Consider the following 26,441-nt stretch of genomic DNA (forward strand, 5'->3'; position numbering starts at 1 on the left):
AATTACTACACAACTTGTTTTTTATAAGGTTTTATTTCTAAAGATACAATAACAAATGTTGTAAATACATTTACCTAACAATTCAATATGAAAGTTTGAAGAAATTCTGGTTCTATCCGTATCACCATCATTGATTTCATTATGTCCAAAAATTCCCTTCAGGTATATATCTCCATTTCGTTATAAAAACATTTGCCGTACGATAAAACAAATATTAAACTTACTGCAGTTTTTAAATTTAATAGACGTACTTACATAGGGATTTGCCTGCAACCGGACCTAAATTTGCATGCACTATTTATCCTCACATTTGAAGGGATATGTATGAAAATATCGTTTTTTATGCAAAATGTTTCAAAATTATATTTTAATAATTTAAAAAAATTATTTTTTCCAACACATGTCAAACAAAAATCAATCTACAAGTGGCGCCATTCAACTACTTCTAGTACTAGTATTTTTCCATATAAACTCTAACCCAATTTGTACTAGTGTCTTTTGTTCTAGTATTAGTACTAGTGGCATTAAGACAATTATCGCTTCATTTCCTGCAGGGTAATTCCCTTTACAAAACCTAGTTGAATGCGAGGGTTAAGATACGCAATTTTCCCCATTTCGACATGAAATCTATTCCCTAGCGATTTCAGCTTGAGATTTTGTTTCCTAGGACAGTGATAAATTATATGATCGATTGTTTCTACTTCCTCCTCAGCTTCGCATAACCTGTAATAGTCCGGTACTGTTCCACTTGCTGACTTAGAAATGCCCCGTTAGCATCTCTTTCAAAATTCTTAAACTGCGTTTATCCATTTTCGGTAGCCCCCATATTAAGTTTGATACTATGATACTTATATGATCGATTGTTTCTACTTCCTCCTCAGCTTCGCATAACCTGTAATAGTCCGGTACTGTTCCACTTGCTGACTTAGAAATGCCCCGTTAGCATCTCTTTCAAAATTCTTAAACTGCGTTTATCCATTTTCGGTAGCCCCCATATTAAGTTTGATACTTTGCAATCTTCTAGGACTGGTTTATCATGTTACGGATTCTTTCGAATATCAACCTATAATGGGTGGTTTTATCATCCTTTCCCTGTCATCTATATCAAGGTTCGAACCTAATGTAGCCACTTCGTACCGTGTCGCAGGCGAATGCTCTTGAAACAGCTTGACTTTTAATGAGCTGAGCTTAGCACTGAATGAATATTCGATGGATCTTACAGCGCTGTACGGTCCTATATTTCACCTGATAAACTGATATTTCCCTAACCTATTATGCTCGCCAGACCCGTCTTGTGAAACAACAGTTTCCGTCTGGTGTTTGTATGGTCAGTTCGGGTGTCGAACTACATACATATAAGATTATCATAATCGGCGTTTTTTCTCGCTGACAAAGACAGAGTGAGTTCCTCTGTTAGACTAGTGAAAACCTCCGGTAGTTTGGTGGATAGTGTTTTATACTGTAAGTCCGGATATCGTGGGTTCGATTCCCACAAGAGACTCTGGTAAAGAAGCGCATAACAGGTCCGATAGTGGCCTAGATGTATTTCTTCGGATCCTACTTTCAAACTAAATAACTAATATATGTTGTATGCCCTAAACCTTAAATTAAAGTTTAAAACTTTACCTTAATTGAAGGGCGTGGTTGCAAATACTCCATTAACTTCGTTAATATCTCAGCAAATAAAGTGAACACCACAAAACAAAACCTTAAATCTAAGCTATTCACTGCTATAAATAGTTTTCCAATATTCAATTAAGGAAATCATAAAAAACTTTTTACTTTAGACCATGAATAAACCCCATGACATGACATGACTTTGAGCTACACAAAGGAGATTTCCTAGAAATCTTTTTTCTCCATAAATCCTTTTAGTAACTTTGAATTATTAATAAAAATCTTAATAATTCATAGAAATTTGTCTAAAAAACAACATTAACCCATAAATATATGTACTTTTCATCTTAATAAATGTCATCATAAGTTTATTTTTTCGGTTTATGGTTTTATTCAATACTTATACGTTTTATAATAGTGCTTTTTTCTTTCTTTCACTGTTTTAAAAACCACCCCCTGTTAAGTTATCGAGTGAGCGAATGTTTCGTTGGAAACAAACAAATTGAGCTCACTAGCGAGCTTCTCGTGCTCTATGCCCTGGCAGGCAGGCAGTTAGTTAGTTAGTGCTGAGCAGAAGCAGCTCTAGAAGTGGAAGTAGTAGTTGTAGTTTTAGTAGAGAATTGCTAGTTTTATTGTTGTTTTATTTTTTTAAGTAAGTTACTATTTGTTTAGTATAAAAATCTTATGATTTTATGGGGGTGATATGAACCTACAAATAAATACAACTACAAATACTCATAAGTACATTTTATTAGCTTTTTTGTATTTTAATCTAAAACTTTTTTCATTTCATTTTATTTTTTTTATTACACGTATTAAAAATTATCGACAATTCCGGCTATAGTTATTTGGACTCACTGCAAAATTTACATGTGTACTTATTCCCTGCTCTTTATTTAACTCTCTATCTCTACTCTGCTTTCTTCCTCGCTCTCTCTCTCGCTCAAATAAAAATTTCAGTGATGACGACAACAACACAGCTGTGTATTTTTTGTTCTTTCTTCTATTTTACAATAAAATTTTTGAGATTATTTGTATTTTTGTATTCTTTTGGTATGCAATAATATTTGTTAAATACACAAAAAACAGATAAATGAGTTATAGATTTGAATTTTTGCTCTCATTTTGTGGCTTTTTGTGCTCATTTTATGGTTTTTGAAAACAGCTCTGTTCTACTTACAATGCGATTTTTTTCGGAATAGTAAAAACGCAAGGAAAACAACAAAACATTCCATGCTCATTTAGCTTTTTTCCCCGTGTGTCAAATAATTTGTGAGCAGAGTGGTATACAGTAGCGGAATTTGGAAAATCGTTAAGAAAAGTCGCTAAAGTATATTTTGTTCACTTTATATATAAGTTCCAATGTTCGAAATCTTGGTGTTTAGTTAAAGGATTTTTTTTTGTTATTATAAAAATTCACATTTATCACTATAGGTTTAAAATCATTTTCTAAATCGATTTAGCTATGCCCGTCCGTCTGTGCGTCCATGTTAACCTTATAATCAAACTACAGGTCGTAAATTCCATGAAATTTTGTACATATGTACGTTTCTTTTTACCCAAGGTCAAAGCCTATTGAATTGGTTGAAAACTGGAGAATTCTTGCCACTTTTACGGTCGAACTGGCTACCATCAGATATTGTGGCAAAGTAAGTAGCAGCAAACCGGATTACGCCTTAATGCCACTCTTTTCGATTCGGGCTTTATTAGACACACCCCAGAGAGATGCTACTATGTACTTCAGGGAAGAAGTTATCAAAATTTTCACAGAGGGATCAAAGATGAAAGTGGAGGCAGTGGAATCTTTTCGGATTCCAGGCTTCCAGATAAGTGCAGCATAATCCTGGCTAAAATAATGGCCATATGATATCGGGTTGAAATATCATATAACATTCTGATAGCAAAGCTTCCATAAGATCCCTCGAGAATGTGTACTCCATTTAAGGAATTGTTCAAGAATGTTCAAGGGGATAGCGAGACATTCCATTAGATGGACATGGGCACATATAGGGCAGCAAACGAGCGGGTGCTCTTGCTAAATTGCCACTTCTCCAAACAAAAGTGAAGATCACTAAGACATTGGTATCCCTATTAATAAGGGGAAACAGCTAATTGAAGAAAAGTTCCATCTTACCAGAAAACAACAGAACATTTTCTGTGTCATTGCCCTGAATTTTCGTCATCGAACGCTTGCAGACAAAACATGTCTGTCTAAATGCAACAAAATTGATCAGATGGATTAGAAAAAATGGTTGCATAAAATGGTATCACAACGGGACATTGTTTGGATTCAAGTGAGTTATACCAGATGGATTAGGAAAAATTGGGCCATAAGGACAAAACGGTATAACAACGAGACATTGTTTGGCTAAAGGCGGCTACCACATTAACCTAACCTAAGTTGGCGATTGATTCATTATAAAAGGAAATGTGAGCTATCTGGCGAAGAAATGGTAGGACCTCAACAGGACAAATTCCAGAAGTCTTTTACTTGGACGCCTGCCTTGAAGCATTACGTTCAGGGTAGACTTTTCCAACCACAGGGTAAGCTGGAGACAACTCACAAGTGCCCCTTGTGACTTGAAAAGATCACGCAGCTACTAGGTGTACATGGATGACGCTGGTCCATGTACAATTACTTTGCTCAGCTCCTCGAGCTTTCTTATCTCTGTCTTTTGCAGTCTCGTTCTGAAATGTCCCACAATCTTCAGACTATATTTGAAATCTGCATCGACAACAAAACTCAACCATACTGTTTGGATGACCTCTGTTGATTCGGCATCTGTACCTAGAGACATAGTTGATACTGCTTCCTAACACACAAGAGTCACAGATAAGAACAGTGTAAATCCCAAAACATACACGGACAAAGAAGCGCACTTTGTCGACAACACAAGGGCAGGAATACTGTGCATCCATCACCATTGGATGAATTGTGGGTCACAAACCTCTTACTAACTCTGCAACCTGTTATTGTACTATTAACTTATTCCCAAAAAAGTTTACAATAATTTCTTAATGATTAGGAGTTTTCAAAGTGACTGTAAGAATAGTTTAGATAAGAAATAGTCAAAACTTCGAGGTGTTAGATTTTTTACTTCCTAATTGCCGAAAGCTTTGGCAGTCATCGTTTTAACTGTAACTTTCTACCAGAATGAGGGTACAGTGGAAGGCTTATTTAAGGCGAAAATTGCACAAGCAAAATGAAATTCCACTCATATACAACTCAGCAGTTGTAGTCTCTCCTGAGTATTTGTCTGAAATTTCATTAAATTACGAGACAACTGATCTTAATTTTTGGAAAGTAGAATTTCGGAAACATGTAGTCCAAATTGCTTCTATTAGCCGAAAGCTTTGACTGTCATCATTTTAATTGTCTTTACATTTTTCAAAATGAAGATCATCGAACGACTAGAAGGCTTATTTACATTCTGAAGTCGACAATTACACGAGAGAACGAAAATTCTCCTCATTTGCAACTAAGCAGGTGTGGACAACTGATATTCATTTTTACACAGTAGAATTTCTTAACTTTAAATCCATATTAGAAGCTTTACAAGGTAAAAGTCCGCTAGATTAAGGGTTCCAGGTTAGTACCCACTAACCCACGGAAACGAGTATTCCTCTTTTTTTTTGCCTATCATAGCGTTACTCTGCGTCATGGGCACTTATTGGAGAAAATTCTATAATTTTGTGAAATTCGTAATGAAAAGGCGAGATTTTGTTATCTGACTCACATCTTTCTTTTAAGTATCAATGGTTTCTAAATATGGCTCTATGAAAGATATATCTAATCGGATATTTAATGTTTCAATTTGGAAAATCTTTTGAGACAGTTGCATTATTAAATTAGAGCTTTTCAGTTCAGAAAATTAAAAGATAAATATTACTATGCATTTCCTAAAGTAAGAAAGTTGTGTAATAATAAAACAACAAATTTGGTTTAACAAAAACAAAACATACTCAATTTAACAACCCCCTTAAACCAAAGAAAACTTTGTTGGTGCTTTTAAGCACAAAACTAAAAAAAAGACAAACACTTGAGTGAGTTCACAGTTGGCAGCACTGTTTACAATGTAAGCAAAGAAAGAGCATATGAGTATTTATACTGTGTTGTATTTGTTATTGGACTTTATTTGATTTTACTATTGTACTTAAATTTGTGAGAGTGTATGTGTAATTTCCTTTTACTTTGTCTCCAATGCAATTGTTTGTGTGTGTGTGTGTGTGTATGAGAATGAGTATCTGTGTGTAGTCTGTATCTCAATTTGAATTTGTTCTGAATAATTTGTTGTTGTGTTTCTTTTTTCATACTCTATTTTTTATGTGTTTGGCTCAGTGTGAGTGTGTGTGTTTTTTTCTTCTTCATAATTTTTAAGTTTTTTCTGCTGTGTGTGAAAGCTTAAGCACTCGCAACTCGTTGAAAAATTTCAGTCGAGCGCTGATACCGTACTGAAGAGGTCGGTCTTAGAAATAATTTTCTCGTCTCGGGTTGCTTACACAATTCAAATAGTTATTATATATACTTACAATATATTTTCTATATAGTATATATATATATATATATTTTCAACATCATATAGTATATATCTATTGGAACCAGAAGAAAAAAAAATATTTCCAAATAGAAATTTGTGAAAAAAAGAATAACAGTATCTAAAGGATACAACTACTAAACATTATTTTAATAATAATTTGTTAAAAAAAAGAAAAATTATATAAATTGAAAAAAAGTGTAAAGTTTGTAAGAAAAAAGAAACGTTGATTTTTTGCTTGAAAAAATCAAAAAGGGGGTAGTTTTAACCCCTAACGAAAAAAACCGAGAAATTGTGTAACACCAGTGCTACAGAAAGGTAACCGAAACAACCAACCCAACCAACCAACCCAACAAACAACCCACCAACCAAATTAAACCAACAAAACTAAAAGAAACGGCAACCTCAATTGAATTTTTTAAATAAAAAAAAAACACATCAAGAAAAAATTAAAATTTTATAACAAATATAAAAAAAGAACCAAGGAAATACATAAAATCGAAAATAAATTTTGAATATGAAAAAAATATGTCTGAAAAAAAAAAATATATATGAAGAAGAAATTTTAACAAGAGATAATGAAAAACGTTGTGTTATATTTGGTGTTGTTGTTGTAGTTGTTGTAACTCGTCGTTGTCGTCGTTTCTTATAAAACTGACGTACGACTGAATCGTGTGTACATGTGTTTGTTGTACATACTGAGTTACAGTTAGATAGATAGAAAGATACATAGATATTTTAACGCCAAAGATGTCCTTGTTCAAAATCGATTTTTCGCCATACAAAAAAAAAAAAACCTAAAACTCAAACTTATCGAAATAAAAAGAAACTATTAACAATTTTTGCTCAAAACTTATGCCATTTGAAAAAAAGTGTGAAAATTATAAAAAACTGTGTAAATTTCGAAAAAAAAAAACAATTTATCTTTTTTTTATACTATAAATCTATGGAATATTTCGTTTTTTATTTATTTAAAACATTTGACATTTAGTACAAAATTTATAACATTTTGTGCGCCATTTCTTGCAACAAATAAAAAATTACCAGACTCATCATCAATTTTTTTTTGTTAAAATGAAAGAGAATTGGGAAAAGAAATGTTTATTTTATTGTTATTATTGTTCTTGTTGTTCTTTCTTATTCTAATTTAATTGTCTGACATTTAGTCTCGTTTATAATTAAAAATACACACATTTTCTGTTTCTGTTTTCATTTAAAAAGATTTTCGAAAAAATATAATTTTTTTCTACTTGTCGTGCAAAATCTAAATTTTAACATCTAAAAATGTATTTGAAAAAAAAAAAAAAAAAATAAGAAAGAAAACCATACATATGCCATACATTTTTACTGACGTCTAACGTATTTTTGTTGGCCCTGAATTCGAAAAAAAAATTTCTTCAGAAAATATTAATTTGTTGTATATGTGTTGCTGTTTCTATTGACTACAAGAGTTTTTTTCCTTCTTCAATATTTTTCTTGCTTTGTTTCGTTTCTGTTTTAAAATTTTCCTCATAAATCATTGATTTTTGAAAACTGAAGAAAATTTTGTGTTTTTTTGGTCAATACACACTTATATTTCATATTCAAATTTTCTTTTTGTGCTCTCTGCTGCTCTTTTTCTTATTATTAATAAATTATGCTCTCTTTAGCCTGAAAAAAAGCTTTTTTATTAATTATTACTCTCGTTAATATGACAGAAAACTCCTTAAAGAGCTGTTTAATGCTCTTTTGAATTAATTAAAAAAAAAGCTTTTCTTAAAGCTTAAATCCCTAAAATCTTTTAATTATATAAAATGTTTAAATACAGCCTTAAAGTAAGTAATTCTAAACAGCTTACTTTGAAGTTGTTTTTTTGCTATGAATTTCTCTTCTAATTTAAATATAAAGAAAGCTTTTTTAAGCTTTAATTAAGAAAATTCCTTAATACTCTATTTAATTTTCTGTTCTGTTGTTTCAAGAAATGGAAAAATCTTATTAAAATGTTTAATTTTTGTAGTTTAAAGAAAGAGGGTTTGTAGTTTTAAGAAAGAGGTTTTATGTCCTTTTTTATCATTCCTTTCCCTTTAAAGCACTGGAATGTTAATGCATTAATAATGGAATGTTCTAAAAGAGAGACAGAGAGAGATTTTCTGTTCATTTCCTCTCTTACATGTTTATTAGTGATTTAAAAAAAGAGATTTTTTCATTTGAAAAGAGTAAATCATCTGTGTGCTTAAAGCATAAAGGAAATTTTCAACTTTGATTACATAAGTTCAGTAATAAGGAAAACTCCTTAAAAAGGAATATTCTTCCTATTAAAAAAGAAAAAAGTATTTGCTGAAAAGTAAAAAAACTTTTTTTAAATATTAACAAGCAATGTTTAAGATTTTGAACTAATGAATTTTTCTAAAATATTTCAAATCCTATAGAATTTTGAAACTAAACTAAAGTACATTTTTGAAATTGTTATATAATTTCCTTTTCTTTTGCTCTCTCTCGCTCTCTCTCTCAAAACAGCTGCTAAATACTTGTTTTTGAAATCTAACCTAATTAAGGAATAATAACTTTTCCAGTACATTTTTTGAAATAAAATCCTTTACAAATGTCATAAAAGAGAAAAGAGTCAAAATATAGTTACGAAATCAGTTGAATTTACAACTTGTTAGTTTGATTTTGTACTGAAAATATTGCTCTCTGTATTTAAAACTCTTAATAATGCTTAAAACATATTTGTGGCCTCCCGTAGGTTGGTGGTTAGTGTTCTAGTCTGGTAGACCGCAGGTGGTGGTTTCGATTCCCATTTGAGGCACTGATTAGGGAGCGAACAACAGGCCCGATAGAGACCTAGGGGTATTTCTTCGGATTTGATGTATATATATCCCCCTTTCAAACTAACTAATTAAATAAAACATATTTCCAAAAAGATGATCATTACTATTAAGACATACGCTTGGCTCCAGTTCGGGATCCTACTAAAACTCTGAATTGTGAAATCAGTTGATGAATGAATGCATTTCTCTATATTAAAATATCTTTTTAAATTGTTAAAAACTTAATTAGTCTTTTAACAGGGTTTCCTTAAAAACTGGCAATACTTCGCCTCTATTCTGGTTTCAATCAAAGATCTCTATTTCTCAATAAGTTCAATATTTCACTTATCAAATGTTATCTGCCGTTTTATGGAAATTCATGCAATTTTTTAAATAATTTTCTTAATAAAAAAAAGCCGAAAATTTTAAAGAGAGAATTATTTATGTAATAATAAACAAAGACGGAAGTTCGAAGGAGCATTTGATTTATTTTGAAATAATTTCTTTTCAAAAAGTTGTAGACTTTTTCGCAACAAATTTCATTAATTCAATATTTTAAAAAAAAGAGAAATAAAATTGTCAATTGTCTACTTTTAAAAGAAATCAATTAACAAAATCATTAATTGTGAGCAAGAGTATATATTATAAAGTTAGCTCTTGTTATATAAATTAAATTAAATAAATTGAAAATTTTAGTTTCAAAATTTAATTTTTGTCCCAGAAATATTACAATTTATAAATTTTTTATATTCTTTTAAATAGAAATACTGATTTAATGTCTTTCAAATTATATCATAGTTACACAACAAATTTTGTAATAAAAATTAATACGTTCTCTCTTGAGAGATAAAGTCAACTCTACCAGAAACTTAAGCAAGACTTTTTCAAAAGAAATAAATGACAGGAAATATGTAAAACTATTTAAGTATATTTTCCAAAGAGAGAGAGAGAGAGAGATAAATAAAAATTACTTTACTACAAAGTTCGAAGGACCAATTGTTAAAACTACGCTGAGAGAAAAACTTTCAAATAGAGAAGGAAACAAAGTAAAGAGCAAGCTGTTTAAACAATAAAGAGAGCCATAACTTTTTTAAAGCCTTTATAACTTTCAAAAAAGTGTAAAAAATACCTGACTGACCCTTTGTATGGATTTTTTTCTAATAGTTGTTTTTTTTTTCAATTTCAAGAAAAAATTCAAATATTCTTTACTAAAGCAATGATTGCATAATATAACATTTGCTTTTCTTATTCATAACTACATAATTTTCATACATTTTGTTTTGTTTTTTTCCCTTTTATATATTTTCATTATTTCTCTGTATAGTATTATTATATTTTATAAATTGAAAATTGTTTAACGAAACCAAAAATTAATAAAAACAAAAAGAAATGAGTATACAGGTTAGTATATTTGCTAATAAATATTTTATTTTTTCTTATATTTTTAATTATTATTTTACATTATACACATTTTATTACTTGCTTCTCCTCATAATCTTTTAGAAAAATACACGTACATACTTAAAAAATTATCTCTTAAATACACACACGTTTTTTTTTGAATATAATTTCATTTCATTCTTTGAAGAAATAATGCTGAAAAAAATAATTTAAAAAAATGTAAATATTTACATTTTATTTGCAAATTTTTTTATAACATTTTTATTATTATAATGTTAATTTCATTTTTTATTGTTTTGCTTAATAAACGTGTGTGTTTTAAAAAAAGACAAGTGTAATTTTTATTCCATTGAAATTATATACTTAACATAACGATCGAAATAATATTAAATATTGCCCTTGTTTGTTTAGATTTTATCATTATTCTTTACAAAAAATGGGGTTTTTTTGTAAATAAAATACTGACTAATTAATTAATTAGATTTCTTAATTCTTGTTATTAATAAAAAGTATTTAATTCTTATAATTTTGCTGCAATTGAAGTAATGTTAGTTTTTAATTAAATTCAGGTTTAAATTTTTTAACATTGACTGTTTCAACAATTATTTCCTTCTTTAACAAAAGATTATTATTTCAGAAATTATTAAATACACGAGTTAGAGTAATCAAGTTAATTTTTGTTTCTGGCCTTGCGGATCTTTTAAGATATCATAAAAAATCTTTCAAATAAGTTTTATTAATTTCCCAGCAATTCTAAACTTAAATCTTTTAAAGTTATACAAGAGAATTAGCAGGAAAAGCTTTTAAAGCTTAAGCTTTTTAAGATTTATTCGTACAGATCTTGAAATCGTTTTAATGATTTTTTTCATAAGATTTATGATTTATTGATCTAAACATTAAAGCTTTAAAACATTATTGACCAATTTGCTAACTGGATTCACTTGTGATTCCATAGGACTTTAAGAAAGTTCTTTTAAAGCATCTCAAGATCTGGAGGGGAATTAGAAAGAAAAGCTTTTTAGCTAAAGCTTTATGATCTATTCGTTATGAACTCAAGTTTTTAAACATTATTCGTTTGTTCCTCTAAAGATCTTATAATCGTTTTTATGATTATTATTCATAAGATTTATTGTTCTAAACGGTGAAGCTTTCAAACATTATCAATCAAGGAATCAATTTTAAAACTGGACGCAATTGTGAATCCATAGAACTTTAAAAAAGTTTGTTTGAAGTATCTGAGTTACAAAGATAAGCTTATCAGCTTAAGCTTTAGGATCTATTTGTTATGAATTAAAGTTTTGAAACTTAATGTTTTATTTCTCTAAAGGTTTTGAAAACGTTATTGATCTAAATGCGACAGCTTTTAAATTGACATGTTTTGCTCTTAAACTTTATTAGTCAATTTGTTCCAGATTCAAGTTTAAATACTGCATGTGTGATTCTTCCATAGGACTTGAAAAAAGTTTATTTTTAAGCATCTTGAGAGAATTAAAAACTCTAAAGATCTTAAAATGGTTTTAATGATATTAATTCTTAAGGTTAATTATTATAAACGAAAAGCTTTATTATTAATCTATTCATGTTCTCGATTCAAGTTTAAAAGCTTTACATGTTATTCTTACATAGAACTTTAAGGAAGCGAAACGGAAAAGCTTTGCAAATATTATGTTGTGGTCTTCAGCTTTATTAACCAAATTTTACGATAACCAAATGCCAAAGCTTTATTACTCTCATGATCTATTATGCAAATAAAAGAAAAAAGCTTTTGAGAATAAGTGTTATTGTCATGAGCTTTATTATAAGATTGTTTTAAAATTCAGTTTATTGAGCTTTAACTCAGAATGATCTAGTCTAAGCTATACAAAAACTCACAAGTCTTTTTAAAAGTCTACCTTTACACGATCTGCTTTCTAATTTTAGTCTAAAGAAGCTCAGAAGCTTTGAAATCGTAATTTATAGCAATTAAAAAGAAATATATTTTCTTAATTATTATGTTTTCATTATTTTTTTAATAATCAATTCCCGGTATTTGCTCACGTTTTAACTTTATTTTTAACTTATAATTTTCTGCCTTATTTTGTGGTTTCTTTATAATTGTATTTTGCTAAGAATTTTTAAGATGTGATATAAGTCGTTTTGGTTTTTTTATATTTCTTAAAATGGGATTTTATTTTTCTTTTAATCACGATTTATTTCTATTAAAAAACTTTATAATAATTTTGTTTGTTTATGTTCACTAGACAATAATTTATTTATTTGTAAATTAATTAATTGTATATAAAATGTTGTTAAGAAACTTGAGTTCAGAGTTTGTTCTCAAATTTAAAGCAATTTTTTAATATTCAAGAATTATAACTTGTTTCAGAATTTTAACTTTTTTAAGGGAATCCACTCTTTTAACAGACAGTTTAGAGTAAATTACCATTCGGGAATTATAAAAGAAAGAAAACTGCAATTTAAGATCTTTAACATAACTTTTTATACAAATTTCTTTTCAAAACTGACTTTATTTCAATTTTTCTTCATAAAATTTAAATATTTTTTCCAACAATTATGCAAATGAAATTTTTCGGAAATTTTTTCTAAAAAAAAAAAGTATTTCCATTTTTAACAAATTAAATATTTTCCTATAATTTTGTTTAATTTTCTATAAAGAAAACCTGCTCTTTATAATTTTATGACAAATTAGCAGCAATTAGCATTTATTTACAAATTAAACGCTTTAACGTAGAAAAAGAAAAAAACTTTGTAAGAGGGGGAACCCCTCTCCAGGCACATGATGCAAAAGAAAACTAAAGGTGTTTTTACTTCAGAGCCGGTTTTTTGTTTAGCTTATAAATTATTAATAGTATGTCAAGTTTTTTATTTCTTAAACAAATAAAACTACATATTCTTTTTCTCATGAAATTGACAATTTATGTTTAAATCAGGGCTTTTTTTTTGGTTTTGTAATTAAGGCGATTTGTTGTGTTAAACAGTTTCTGGTTTTAAATAAAACAAAAAACTGGTTGAAAGTTTAATGGTTTTATAATTTTTATTAACATTAAGAGATTTATAACAAAATTTCGTAATTTATATTATTAAAAAGTTTACTACTGCTGTTTAACAAAAAATAGATTATTTCAAATAAATTTCAATGCTAGATTTTCTTTTTTTAACACAAAATTTATTATGAAATATCTATTTTGTGTTCAATTCTATTTATTTTAACAAATTTTGTTATAAAATTGTGTATTTTTATTGTTGTTGTTGTTTAAATTTTGTAGCATATTGCTATTGAATAGTGTTGTTTAGAGAGATTTTGTTGCTGCTGCCTACTGCTAGCGGCTGTCATGTACAAAATCATTTAACAATTTACAAATATGTTAATTTTTCTCAATGTTTTTTATTTATTATTATTATTATTATTATTGTGTAGCTACAATATTTATTCTCCCCTCCCATTTTGACAAAAAAATTTATTTATATATTTTTTTTTGTTTTATAAAAGCAACATAACAAACAACAACTGACTTTGTAAATTGATTTTCAAGTTCAAACATTATTTCAATAATCAACCGTCGTCAACGTTATTGTCCCAGCTTTAATTTAAACATTTAACTGTTAATTTTTTTATAATTTATTTTTGCGCTATGTTAAATATTCTATAAATGTTTAAGGTCTCATTTACGAAAAAATAAAGTTTCTCTATATGAGAATTTTAAACAAAATCTACTCAAATTATTTGCTAGTTTTGTCATGCCTGATCAGCTTTAAACTTTAACAACTTAATGAATGAATTATTTTATTAAAACCTCCAGTACTTCAAAAAAATTTTCTATCTAACCTCAATAAACATATATTTTTTGCAGCACATGTTAACAATTTATTGTTTTGTTTATACGTTTGAAGAATAAGTTTTATAAAAATTAAGTTAATTTTAAGTATTTTAATATATTCTAAAGAAGCAAAATCAATGTAAGCAAACATCTAAAATAAAGCTGTAAACCCAGTATTTTTATAATTATACGTTTAAAAAGCAATATTTTAACAAATAAATCTCTAAAAAGGTGAATTACAATTCAATTTTTTAAAGAAATACTGGTTATTTATAAAACCGGAAAGAGTTTTAAATAATATTAATGAATTTTATAAAACCAGTATTTTTATTGTTTAGTTTAAAAATTGGTAAAATTTTGGAAAATTGTTGTAGAATTTTAACTAAAATTAATTTTTAATACAAATACTGAATTTTGTTAAAAATTGCTGTTAAATGAAAGGAGTTTTACAAAAATACTGGTTTTTCTAAAACCATTTTCAAATCAATATCATAAAGTTAATTACAAAATTATTTAAAGAAATCCTTACTTAACATTTGGTATCTCATAGTAAACAATCTAAAACTTTATAATAGTGATTTTATTGAAAAATACTGGTTTTTCCAAAAACCGGCATTTCTTTAAAAACTACATGATTTTCATAAAATTTGTATTTTAAGCCAAATATCCAACAGTTTTCAATAAAATTGCTTAATTTAAAGCTTTAATAATGGTTTTAAAAAAATACTGGTTTTCTCAAAATCATTTATTAATCTACTATATTCTTCAGAAAGATTTAATTTTTTATTAAAATCTAGTTTTAATTTTTTAACTCACACACCAAAAATGCTGATAATCATGATTTCCTGAAAATACTGGTTTTTCAAAAAACTGGTATTTCTTTCAAAACTAAGGAATTTCCATAAAATATTGAGTAAAACGAATTTAACAAAATTTTTAGGTAAATTTATGTAATTTAAAGCAAAAATATAGCTTTTTAATAAAAAATACTGGTTTTATTGACAAATTGCTTAAATTTTATTTCAATTCTATTTTAATAAATTAAATTCAATTATTTTAATAAAATTTTTATTACAAACTAAATTTTAAACATTATGTTGTAAAATTACTTAACCTAAATTATTTTTTGAAAAAAATACTGGTTTTTCATAAACCGTTATTTCTTTAAAAACTGGAAAATTTACATAAAATTTTTGTTTTAAAACAATTTTGAACAGTTTTAAAGTAAAATTACCTTATTTAATGCAAAAATATAGCTTTTTAACAGAAAATACTGGTTTTTTGTTGACAGTTTTTTTAAATTTTCTTTAAATGCTATTTGAATAATTTGAATTCTTCATAATTTTCTACTTTTTAGCTTCAAATATTTGCTTATTTGTTTTCAAATTTATAATAAATTAAATTTTACGATTTTTGTAAAACCAGTATTTTTGAGTTTTTTTTTTTGCTTAAAAACGCTAAAATAAGAAAAATTTCTGAAAAAATCAATTAAAAAGATTTTTAACAAAAAAATAACAGTTTTTATAAAACCAGTATTTTTCCAAAATTAGCTTAAAAATGCTAAAATAATGAAAATTTTGTTATTAATTTACAAATCGTTTCATTTTGATGTTATTTCCACGCATCAATCCATTCTTCTTTTAAAACATTACAAATCAATTTGTATTTTTTTTTTTCTAAATTACGCTTTCAAGTTTTCGTTTATACATTGATTTTGTTTCTATTAAACAAATAAATTGTTAAATAATTAGTATAGTATAAACAAATAATATATGTACCTAAATTTTCTTTCAATTTAAATTTATTTTGTTTAAATTATTTCTCTTTTCTACATTCTACACGGTGCTGTTTTCTACACATGGGTAACAAAAAAAAAAAAAAAAAAAAAAAAACGATTGTGTGTAAAATAAAAATCATCATTTTGTTTTATCAACAACAATTATTATTTGTTGTGATGTTATTTATTTGCTACTACATATATTTTACTATTATTATTACGTTTACTGTTGATTTTTGTATTATTTATTTGTTTCTTTTTTTCCCTATACGATACGCTGTGTTATCAATTGATTTGAAAACGAATTGAAATTTCTATTCAAATTCAAACTGTATCGAATATAACATTGCTGCTATTAAAATATATACTTATAATAAATATTTATACAAATACATTTCGCTCTATTTATAGTTTGTCTAAATGAAATAGAAAACGAACAACACACACGTTTTAACTAACTAGTCTAGTCTATGACTTGTATAAAAATAGTTGAAATTATTATTTTAAATAAAAATTATTAAAAATATTAGCCGCCTATAGTAGAGATATTTAATATAAAGTTAAACCATATTTAAAGGTAAAAGTTTTTAATTATTTTATAAATATTTGTTTAGATTAAAACTTTCAGAAAACTTTGTTTTCTACTAATGTTTTACCCTATAAATCACTTATAAGTGAGTATTGATTACTAGGTAATGCTTTAAACAATAACAGGTGTTTATTTAGTAAGCAGTTATTTTTATTTGGCACTTCCTTTGGTATTCGATTGAGTAATGGAAATTTTTCCAGACATTTTAACCAGTCAACAAATTCCAATCATAAAAACCTTGATCTGTCCATATCTAGCCATCTACACATGTGTTAGTGTGCCTCTTTCTACCTGTCTAAATGATTTAATTGAAAATTATTTTATTTTATTGCAAATATATAAAATAAATAAAAGAAAAATATCGTGCAAATTTTATTTTTTCATATTATTGACAAAAGTCCAGACATACAAACAGAATATCAACAAATATTTAATTAAATTTGATAATAATAAAAAAAATCAATTCTAACTGGTATTTAATAAAAAATAAAATTCAAACAAAGAACAAGTTATTCTTTTTTGTGCATTGTCTGTTATTAGGTTTTTGAACTTGATACTACAACTTCAATATGTGTATTTTTTCCATTTTAAACAATTATACATAAATACTTTACTTTTCAAACAAAATTATTAAAAAATTTTGCTGATTAAGTAATTGTTTTTTTTCATATGAAAAAATAGCTTGAGGTTGAAAAAGACATTCACCCATTTTAGTATAAAATATATAAACTGTCTGTTAAATGTAAATATGTTTAAATATTTGCTTTCGTTTTAAATTTTTGTTTATTTAAACGATTTTGTATTTGTGTTTCTTTTTTCAAAGACACGAATATTGAGGTGAAATACGAAATAATGTGTGTATATTAAATACACACAATATGTGCTAAATGTTTTGCATAAAAGTTTTGCGCCAAATTTCTCGATTTCAGAATTTCAAAACTGAAATCAAAAATGGTTTTCCTAATTAAATACAATCGAGTTTCATAAATTCTACACCTAGCTAACTTCAAATACTCTAAAATAGCTTTGAAAATTGCATAAATCTAATTTTAATAAGAAATAACGGTTTTTTAAAACCATTATTTTGTATTTTAAACTTTTAAAAAATGTCAAAAAGGCATTATTCTTGCTTAAAATTTGTCAGATTTCTAATATAAACCATTTAAAATCAATTTGAATCCGTTTAAAATATTAAACATCTTAATTTTAGGAAATACTGGTTTTTTTAAAACCCGTTATTTTTTAGAAAACCACAGAATTTAAAGTAGAAAACTAAAAATGTAAATTGGAAACGTTTCTGTATTAATTGCACTTAAAAAATTTAAAAAAACAGGATTTTTGGAAAAATACTGGTTTTTCAAAAATCGTCATTATTTCAGTAAACAACAGCATTTAAATTAAAATGATAAAAACATAATTTTAAACCTGTTTCTTTATCAATTTCTCTTAAAAAATAACAAAATTGACTAGAAATAAAGATTTTTTAAAAAATACTGGTTTTCTGCAAAACAAAATTAAATGAATTTGCTACAAAAATCACCAGAATTGCAATCAAAATAATTTTTAAAGTTTAAAATCACTATTAAATAGCTTAAAATATTTAAAATCGTAATTTTTGGAACAATACTGTTTTTTTTTTTTGAAAAATTGTTATTTATTTTGAAAACAACAGAGTTCGAAATAAAATGATTAAAAAACTAATTTTAAACTATTTACTTCATCAATTATTCTTTAAAATTGCAAAATTGGCTTGATATAAAGAATTTTTTAAAAATACTGGTTTTCCGCAAAACAAAATTAAATGATTTTTCTTAAAAAAACATTAGAATTCGAATTAAAATATAGTTTAAACATTTAAAATCACTACGAAATCGCTTAAAATATTGAAAATAATCATGTTTGCAAAAATACTGGTTTTTTGAAAAACCGCTATTTCTTTGAAAACAACAGAATTCTGAATAATATTATAAGAAAATAATTTTTAACTAGTTTCATTCTGAACTTCAATTTAAAAATAGCAAATTATGCTTGAAATAAAGGTTTTTGTAAAAATACTGGTTTTCAACAAATCAAAATCAAGTGGATTTTGATTAACAAATTATCAGTATTATAATCCAAATAAATTTCTTTGTCATTCAAAATCGCTTCGAAACTACTTAAACTACCAAAAATCTTAGTTTTTGGAAAAATACTGGTTTTTGTTTAGATATCAAGGGAATTTTAATTAAAATTAAATTTAAACACATTTTTTTATTAATTTCGCTTTAAAAATCGCAAATTGTGTTTGAAAAAGAAGAACATTGTAAAAATACTGGTTTTCGCAAAATCAAAATTAGAAGGTTTTGGCCTAAAAATGTTTAGAGAAAGTTTTTCTTTCATAATGCCTTTGAAGTGCAGATAATAATAATTTTTGAAAATAATACTGGTTTTTCCAAAATCTTTAAAAACTTTCAAATGTTTGTGTTTCAAACCAAAATTTAAAAATTATAATATTTAAAATCTTTAAATTATAAATTTTATTCAAAATACTGGTTTTCTCGAAATCAAAATTATTTAAATTTGTTAAAAGAATTATAAAAATTCTAAAAATAATATTTTAATATTTAAGAAAGCAGTTAAAATGCTTAAAATAGTGGTTTTGGAAAAATACTGGTTTTAACAAAAACCGTTATTTCTTAAAAAACCATAGAATTTGATTAAAATTTCAGTTTTTAAAGCAATTTTTACAATTTAAAGCTTTGACAAGACTTTAAACAAAAAATACTGGTTCTATTTTTTTCATTCAAAAATTTGAAATATTTTTCTGAGATTATCACTAAAGTTTTGTTAGTCTGTTTTTAGCTTAAATACACAAATATTTGCTGATGTTGCTCTATATTTTATAGAAATTAAAAATAACAACACATTTTCGTTATTAAATATTTCATTTTTTCAAGAACATTTTTTTACTAAAAGCCAGTGGAGGCTTTTTTCAAAATTTTTTTTAAACAAATTGTCTTTTTTCTTGCTTTGATTTTGTTGTTGTATAACTTGATTATTTTCATTTGTATTTCAAATGTTTTTTTTTTTAAATTTTTTGTAGTCGTCTGAGTTTTGACGTATATATTTAGTTTGTTTTGTTTTTTTTTTATATTTTTTTTTTTTATAAAAAAAAAAGATACCAACCATGCTGTTTGTATTATTACGTACAAGACTTTGTTTTTATTATTCATTTGTATTTTTTTTAATTTGATAAATTTCTTAGAATTTTTTTTTTTTAATTTCTGTTTGTTGTCGTCTGGCATATTTAATTTTTGTTATTGTTGCTTAAGCTGTTTTTTTCTTGCTGTAGGGATTATAATTATGGATTTTAAACTTCAATTTATTCATCTGTTAATGTCATTAATTAATTATTTATTTTTTTCTATGATTTTTTAAGTTCATTTCTTTATTTGTTTTATTCTCTAATGAATTATTATAATTTGTTTTGTGTTTGGAGATTTAATTAATTTAAATAGAATATTGTTTGATTTTATGCTTGAGGTGATTTTAGCATTTTATAAAACTAATCGTTTTTTCTCTGTCGTTATTAATTATAATCAATTTAATTTAATTTAAATAAATAATAAATTTATTAATAACTAAAACTAAATACTACAAGTATTTTATACCTGAAATATTTATGTTAAAACATTGCAAATATTAAAAAGAAAATCAATTAGAAATTTAGCTTTCAATTCTATAATTAGTTTTTAAATTTTCTATAACTGTAGTAGTATTTTCTCTGTTTACCTTGAATGGCTTTAGATAACAAATCAAATAAAAAAATATTTAATGTAGAGAATCAAATTTTGTGTTAAATAAAAATACTTGTTTTGAAAAACTGGGCAAATATTTTGTTTACATTTATTCTTATTTTCAATGTTCTATGAGTAATACTCCTCGTTTAGGGTGAGAGGGGAGGTTGTTTTGAAAAAATAATTAAACAAAAAAAGAAAAAGTAATTGTATATACAGACAAATAATTCCCGGAAATTTTAATGATTAATACGATTAAATTGAAATGAAAAGGTTATTTAAAATTGGCCTTCATTATAACGTTTATAGTAGCAACCTAAAGAACCTGGTAACAGCTGTTTAAATCATTTAACATTTAAAAAAAAAAACTTGGTTTAAAGTTAAATTTTTATTAAAAAATTTCATGCCTACTAATTACTAGTATTTTTGTTTTATTAAGTAAATATTTATTTAAAAACAGAAACATTAACTTCTGAAATTCCCTTTAAAAGGATATTCTTATTCCTAAAAATTCTTAAAACAAAAAACTGCGACGAATAAAAGAACACCAAGACAATTTTCAAATACTAGATATTATAACCACTCAAAATTTATGTCGTCTATATTTTTTTGTTATGCCAAAATTCTTAGACATTTTCCACAAATTTATTTACTTTGTTTATACTTAAATATAAAGAACTGACTGACTGTTGGCATAAATTGGAAAAATTCTAAAAAAAATTTAATTGCAGTTAAAAAAAAAAAATCGGGGGAAATGTACCAATTAATCTATGTGAGTGGAGACAAATGACATTGAATAATAACAAAGTGTATATCTATTGAAATCATTTCTTTTTTTGGTACTTTCTATCGATGGGGGTCTACATGTTTAGCAAATGTTTTCTATTTTAGCAATATATAAATTTAAACATTTGTGTTGTTTTTTTTAAACAAAAATCATTTCTATTTCAAATTTCAAACACGTAATTTAAATTACTAAAAAGGTGCGAAACATGAGGGAATAAATGTTGTCATTATAATAGTTTTGAATTTAGGGTTTGAGAATGAACTGGGTCTAAATTAAGTTCGTTTTTTTAAGTCTTTTTTACTTTTTAGAAATTTTTAAATATTTAAAAATACTGGTTTTGAAAATTCACCATAATTACAGGAACAATGCAAAATTTGTCTTTTTTCCTCCAGGCCGATATCGGGTCTTTTGTGCTAGAACAGAACTAGAACAGAACTAGAACTAGAACAGAACTAGAACAGATCTAGAACAGAACTAGAACAGAACTTGAACAGAACTTGAACAGAACTAGAATAGAACTAGAACAGAACTAGAACAGAACTAGAACAGAACTAGAACAGAACTAGAACAGAACTAGAACAGAACTAGAACAGAACTAGAACAGAACTAGAACAGAACTAGAACAGAACTAGAACAGAACTAGAACAGAACTAGAACAGAACTAGAACAGAACTAGAACAGAACTAGAACAGAACTAGAACAGAACTAGAACAGAACTAGAACAGAACTAGAACAGAACTAGAACAGAACTAGAACAGAACTAGAACAGAACTAGAACAGAACTAGAACAGAACTAGAACAGAACTAGAACAGAACTAGAACAGAACTAGAACAGAACTAGAACAGAACTAGAACAGAACTAGAACAGAACTAGAACAGAACTAGAACAGAACTAGAACAGAACTAGAACAGAACTAGAACAGAACTAGAACAGAACTAGAACAGAACTAGAACAGAACTAGAACAGAACTAGAACTGAACTAGAACTGAACTAGAACTGAACTAGAACAGAACTAGAACAGAACTAGAACAGAACTAGAACAGAACTAGAACAGAACTAGAACAGAACTAGAACAGAACTAGAACAGAACTAGAACAGAACTAGAACAGAACTAGAACAGAACTAGAACAGAACTAGAACAGAACTAGAACAGAACTAGAACAGAACTAGAACAGAACTAGAACAGAACTAGAACAGAACTAGAACAGAACTAGAACAGAACTAGAACAGAACTAGAACAGAACTAGAACAGAACTAGAACAGAACTAGAACAGAACTAGAACAGAACTAGAACAGAACTAGAACAGAACTAGAACAGAACTAGAACAGAACTAGAACAGAACTAGAACAGAACTAGAACAGAACTGAACAGAACTAGAACAGAACTAGAACAGAACTAGAACAGAACTAGACATAGAGACAAGAACAGACTAGAACAGAACTAGAACTGAACTAGAACTGAACTAGAACTGACTAGAACTGAACTAGAACTGAACTAGAACTGAACGAGAACTGAACTAGAACTGAACTATAACTGAACTAGAACTGAACTAGAACTGAACTAGAACTGAACTAGAACTGAACTAGAACTGAACTAGAATTGAACTAAAACTGACTAGAAACTGATCTAGAACTGAACTAGAACCTGAACTAGAACTGAACTAGAACTGAACTAGAACTGAAACTAGAACTGAAACTAGAACTGAACTAGAACTGAACTAGAACTGAACTAGAACTGAACTAGAACTGAACTAGAACTGAACTAGAACTGAACTAGAACTGAACTAGAACTGAACTAACTGAACTACTGAACTAGAACTGAACTAGAACTGAACTAGAACTGAACTAGAACTGAACTAGAACTGAACTAGAACTGAACTAGAACTGAACTAGAACTGAACTAGAACTGAACTAGAACTGAACTAGAACTGAACTAGAACTGAACTAGAACTGAACTAGAACTGAACTAGAACTGAACTAGAATTGAACTAAAACTGAACTAGAACTGATCTAGAACTGAACTAGAACTGAACTAGAACAGAACTAGAACAGAACTAGAACAGAACTAGAACAGAACTAGAACAGAACTAGAACAGAACTAGAACTGAACTAGAACTGAACTAGAACTGAACTAGAACTGAACTAGAACTGAACTAGAACTGAACTAGAACTGAACTAGAACTGAACTAGAACAGAACTAGAACTGAACTAGAACTGAACTAGAACTGAACTAGAACTGATCTAGAACTGAACCAGAACTGAACTAGAATAGAAATAGAACACAACTTGGACAGAAGTGGAACTGTCATTAATTTACAATAAAAAAATTCAAAATATTTTTTATTTGTAAAAATGTTGAAACAAATTTGTTATTTTATTATCGATTTTTTTACAAAATTTCCATATTTTAAAACCTTTAAAACAGTTATATTTCTTTCTTTAAAAATTCTCAAATTTATCCCTTGACAACCTAAACTGAACATGCGTCAAACCTTTACCCCTTTTTGCCTTTAATTTGTTTCATAATAAAATTGTTTCTGTAACCATGAGCCCACATTTGACCTCCTTTTGCTTTATAACATAACAATACAAACATTTTGAAGATAAAAAAAAACTCCCTTAAGGATGTCATGTCCTCTAAATAAAGAAAAAAACACGCACGCGATATAACAATTGACATTTTTACATTTAAGGGCAAAAATACTATTTTATTAGCTCATAATATAACAATGAATCATAACTAAAAATATTTTGTTATAAAAAGAGAAAAAAAGTATTTTGAATATTTGTTATAAAAGGAAATTGATTTGCTCCCTTTGAAAAAAGGGGAGGTTTTATTGAGAGTAGGGGGTTTTAAGAAATCGAATAGGGTGTGTGTTTATGACTAATAGATTTAATTTTATGGTTTTATTTAATAGCTCCAAAATATAATATTTAAGTATTATTTCGATCGTTTTAGTTTATAGTTTTTAATAGTTTATAACATTTTATTATAATTTTATTATTAATTTGTTTTGTAAGCATTTCAATATTACCATAAAATTCATTTTGTTTTTTTCTTTTTTTCTGTTTCTTTTCATTATTTTGTAACAAAAAAACATTAAATCAAAATAAAAACTAAAATACAAAATCTATAAACAAATTGCCTACAATTTGTGCGCCAATTGGTTTTTACTCTCGTCTTGTTATGTGATCAATTTGTATGAACATAAATTTTTTTGTGGTCTTGTATGTTGCAAAAAATTATTATTATTATTTAATTTTTTGTTTCTACGGATCTATTATGTTCATAACTATATGATCGCCTGTCTCACTGACTGCCTGCCTGTCCCGTCTAATGCCTGCTGCTTGTTGTCTGCTGCCTATTTGCTACAACATTATATTTTTGTGTTTTTTTTATTTTATTTTCAACATTTATTTTGTATTTGTTCTTGTGCCGTTGTTTTTGTCATCTTCTTTATGGTGTTATTTAAATATTTGATATTTTTTTTGTATTTTTTTTTTTTAAATTTTGTTTTATATAAATTATATTTTTATATAAATGTTGAAAACAAAAACAAAATATCATCAACATCTATATAAAACTATAATCTGTTATATATAAAAATTAAAAAAACAAAAAATATATAATAATAAATAAACCATAATAGCATGGGAGAGCAGACTCTTATCGTGTCGCCACGGTTGTACCAACCGATGACGACAATCTTACAGCCGATGGCCATTACAAGGTAAATAAATATTTTCATTTTAATAATTTCTTTTATGTTCGGTTTTGTTCTTAATTTCTTTTATTTATTTTTTTATTATTATTCAATTTATTAATATTTAACATTAACATTTAAATTTATGTTTTTTGTTTTTACTCTTCTTACATTGTAAAACAGATTTGTAATACATTATTTATATCTTTCATTTTTAAAGATCTTTTTATGGGTTTTTGTGTAATGCATTTAATTTTTATTTAATATGTTCGCTTTGTATTTTATTTTCATTTTTTTGCATGTGGTTTTGTTTTATTTTAAGTTATTTATATTAAATTCAATATAAGCTTTTGTGGTTAGTTTTAATTGAAATTATTTTTGATAATAATATCCATTAATGTTCATTAACTTTTCCAGTAATTTTAGTTATTTTCATTAAGCAAAAGTGTTTTTTAACACGTGTAAATGTAATTTTTACTTTTTTTTTTTTAAATGAAATTTCCAATACATTCACAAGTAATCTTTTGAATAAACATTATTATTTTATGCTTAAAAAGTCATTCTAGATAAATTTAGTATTTTCATTTAAAATACTGGTTTTTGAAATGCCTTAAAACTAAAGAAATTTTTTTAATAATAAGTTTTTCTCTCGTTACTTCACATTTTTTAAAGTAAAAATCAATTTTTTCCTAAATATCAAGGGATTTTTTGAAAAATACTGGTTTTCCAATAAAATACTTCTTTTACATTTTATCAAAAATTTAACAATTGAAAACCTGTTACAAGGTTATTCTAAAACTGTTCAAATAACATCCATTTGTATAAATATTTCTTAAATAATAATTTTGAAAAATACTGCTTTTTTTTAATTTTTATTAAATCAAAAGATCTTAACAACTTTTGATTTTTAAACAGAAAAGTCTTTAAAATTACATTGTTTCATTAATGTTTCACTTAAAAACCTATTATTAGCTAAGTTAAGAAAAATACTGGTTTTTTAAAATTCTCTAAATTGCAAACTTTATTTCAAAATTTATATTTTTTAAGGCTTTTCACCCTAGTCTGAATATAATAACTAAATTTTCTTCGAAATTTTTAAAAATTTCGAAAAATACTGGTTTTTTAATTTTCAATATTTTTAAAAACTTTTTAAAAAGTTCTTCAAATTTAAAAAAATTAACAACATTTTAACTATAAATGTTCCTATTTCATATTCTTTTTAATATAAAAAAGAAATTTTCTTAAAAATAAAAAAATCGAAAAATACTGGTTTTTATTTTTTTTCAAAAATACTGGGTTTTTGATATCTTAAAATTATTGAAATGTTTGTAAAATGTATGTCTCTATTCTTTATTCTAAACATAATTTTCTATTAAAAAGTTAGAATTTAAAAAATTTCATAAAATACTGGTTTTTAAAATTTCTTAAAATTATAGAAAATTTTCAAAATTTTGACTTTTTATGACTGTATTTTTATGCTTAACATAATTTTCTATTAAAAAAATAAAATTTCAAAATTTTCAAAAATAATGGTTTTTCAAATTCCTTAAAATCACAGAATAATGTTCAAAAAATTGTCTTTTTAAGGCTCTATCACTATTATGCACTTAATTTTCTATAAAAAGCTAATATTTTAAAAATTTTCAA

General features: G+C 26.1%; 1 protein-coding gene across 7 annotated transcripts in view; it reads left to right on the forward strand.

The window, feature by feature from the left end:
• The window catches only part of LOC119601620 (sodium/potassium-transporting ATPase subunit alpha), a 113,745-nt gene that overhangs the window by 63,744 nt on the left and 23,560 nt on the right, over window positions 1-26,441 (forward strand). For 4 of the 7 annotated variants that reach the window (XM_037952653.1, XM_037952656.1, XM_037952655.1 and 1 more), the window contains exon 2: window positions 24,741-24,821. In XM_037952653.1, the coding sequence (XP_037808581.1) occupies window positions 24,741-24,821 (81 nt within the window). Of the gene's footprint in view, window positions 1-6,031; window positions 6,471-10,265; window positions 10,343-24,740; window positions 24,822-26,441 lie in introns of those variants that run through there. The other 3 variants (XM_037952657.1, XM_037952659.1, XM_037952658.1) reach the window with 3 other exon arrangements.

The sequence above is a fragment of the Lucilia sericata genome, unplaced genomic scaffold (assembly GCF_015586225.1).
Source record: "Lucilia sericata isolate MDLA Ls3-8-SP2 unplaced genomic scaffold, ASM1558622v1 Contig000179F_arrow, whole genome shotgun sequence".
Classification (NCBI taxonomy): domain Eukaryota; kingdom Metazoa; phylum Arthropoda; class Insecta; order Diptera; family Calliphoridae; genus Lucilia; species Lucilia sericata.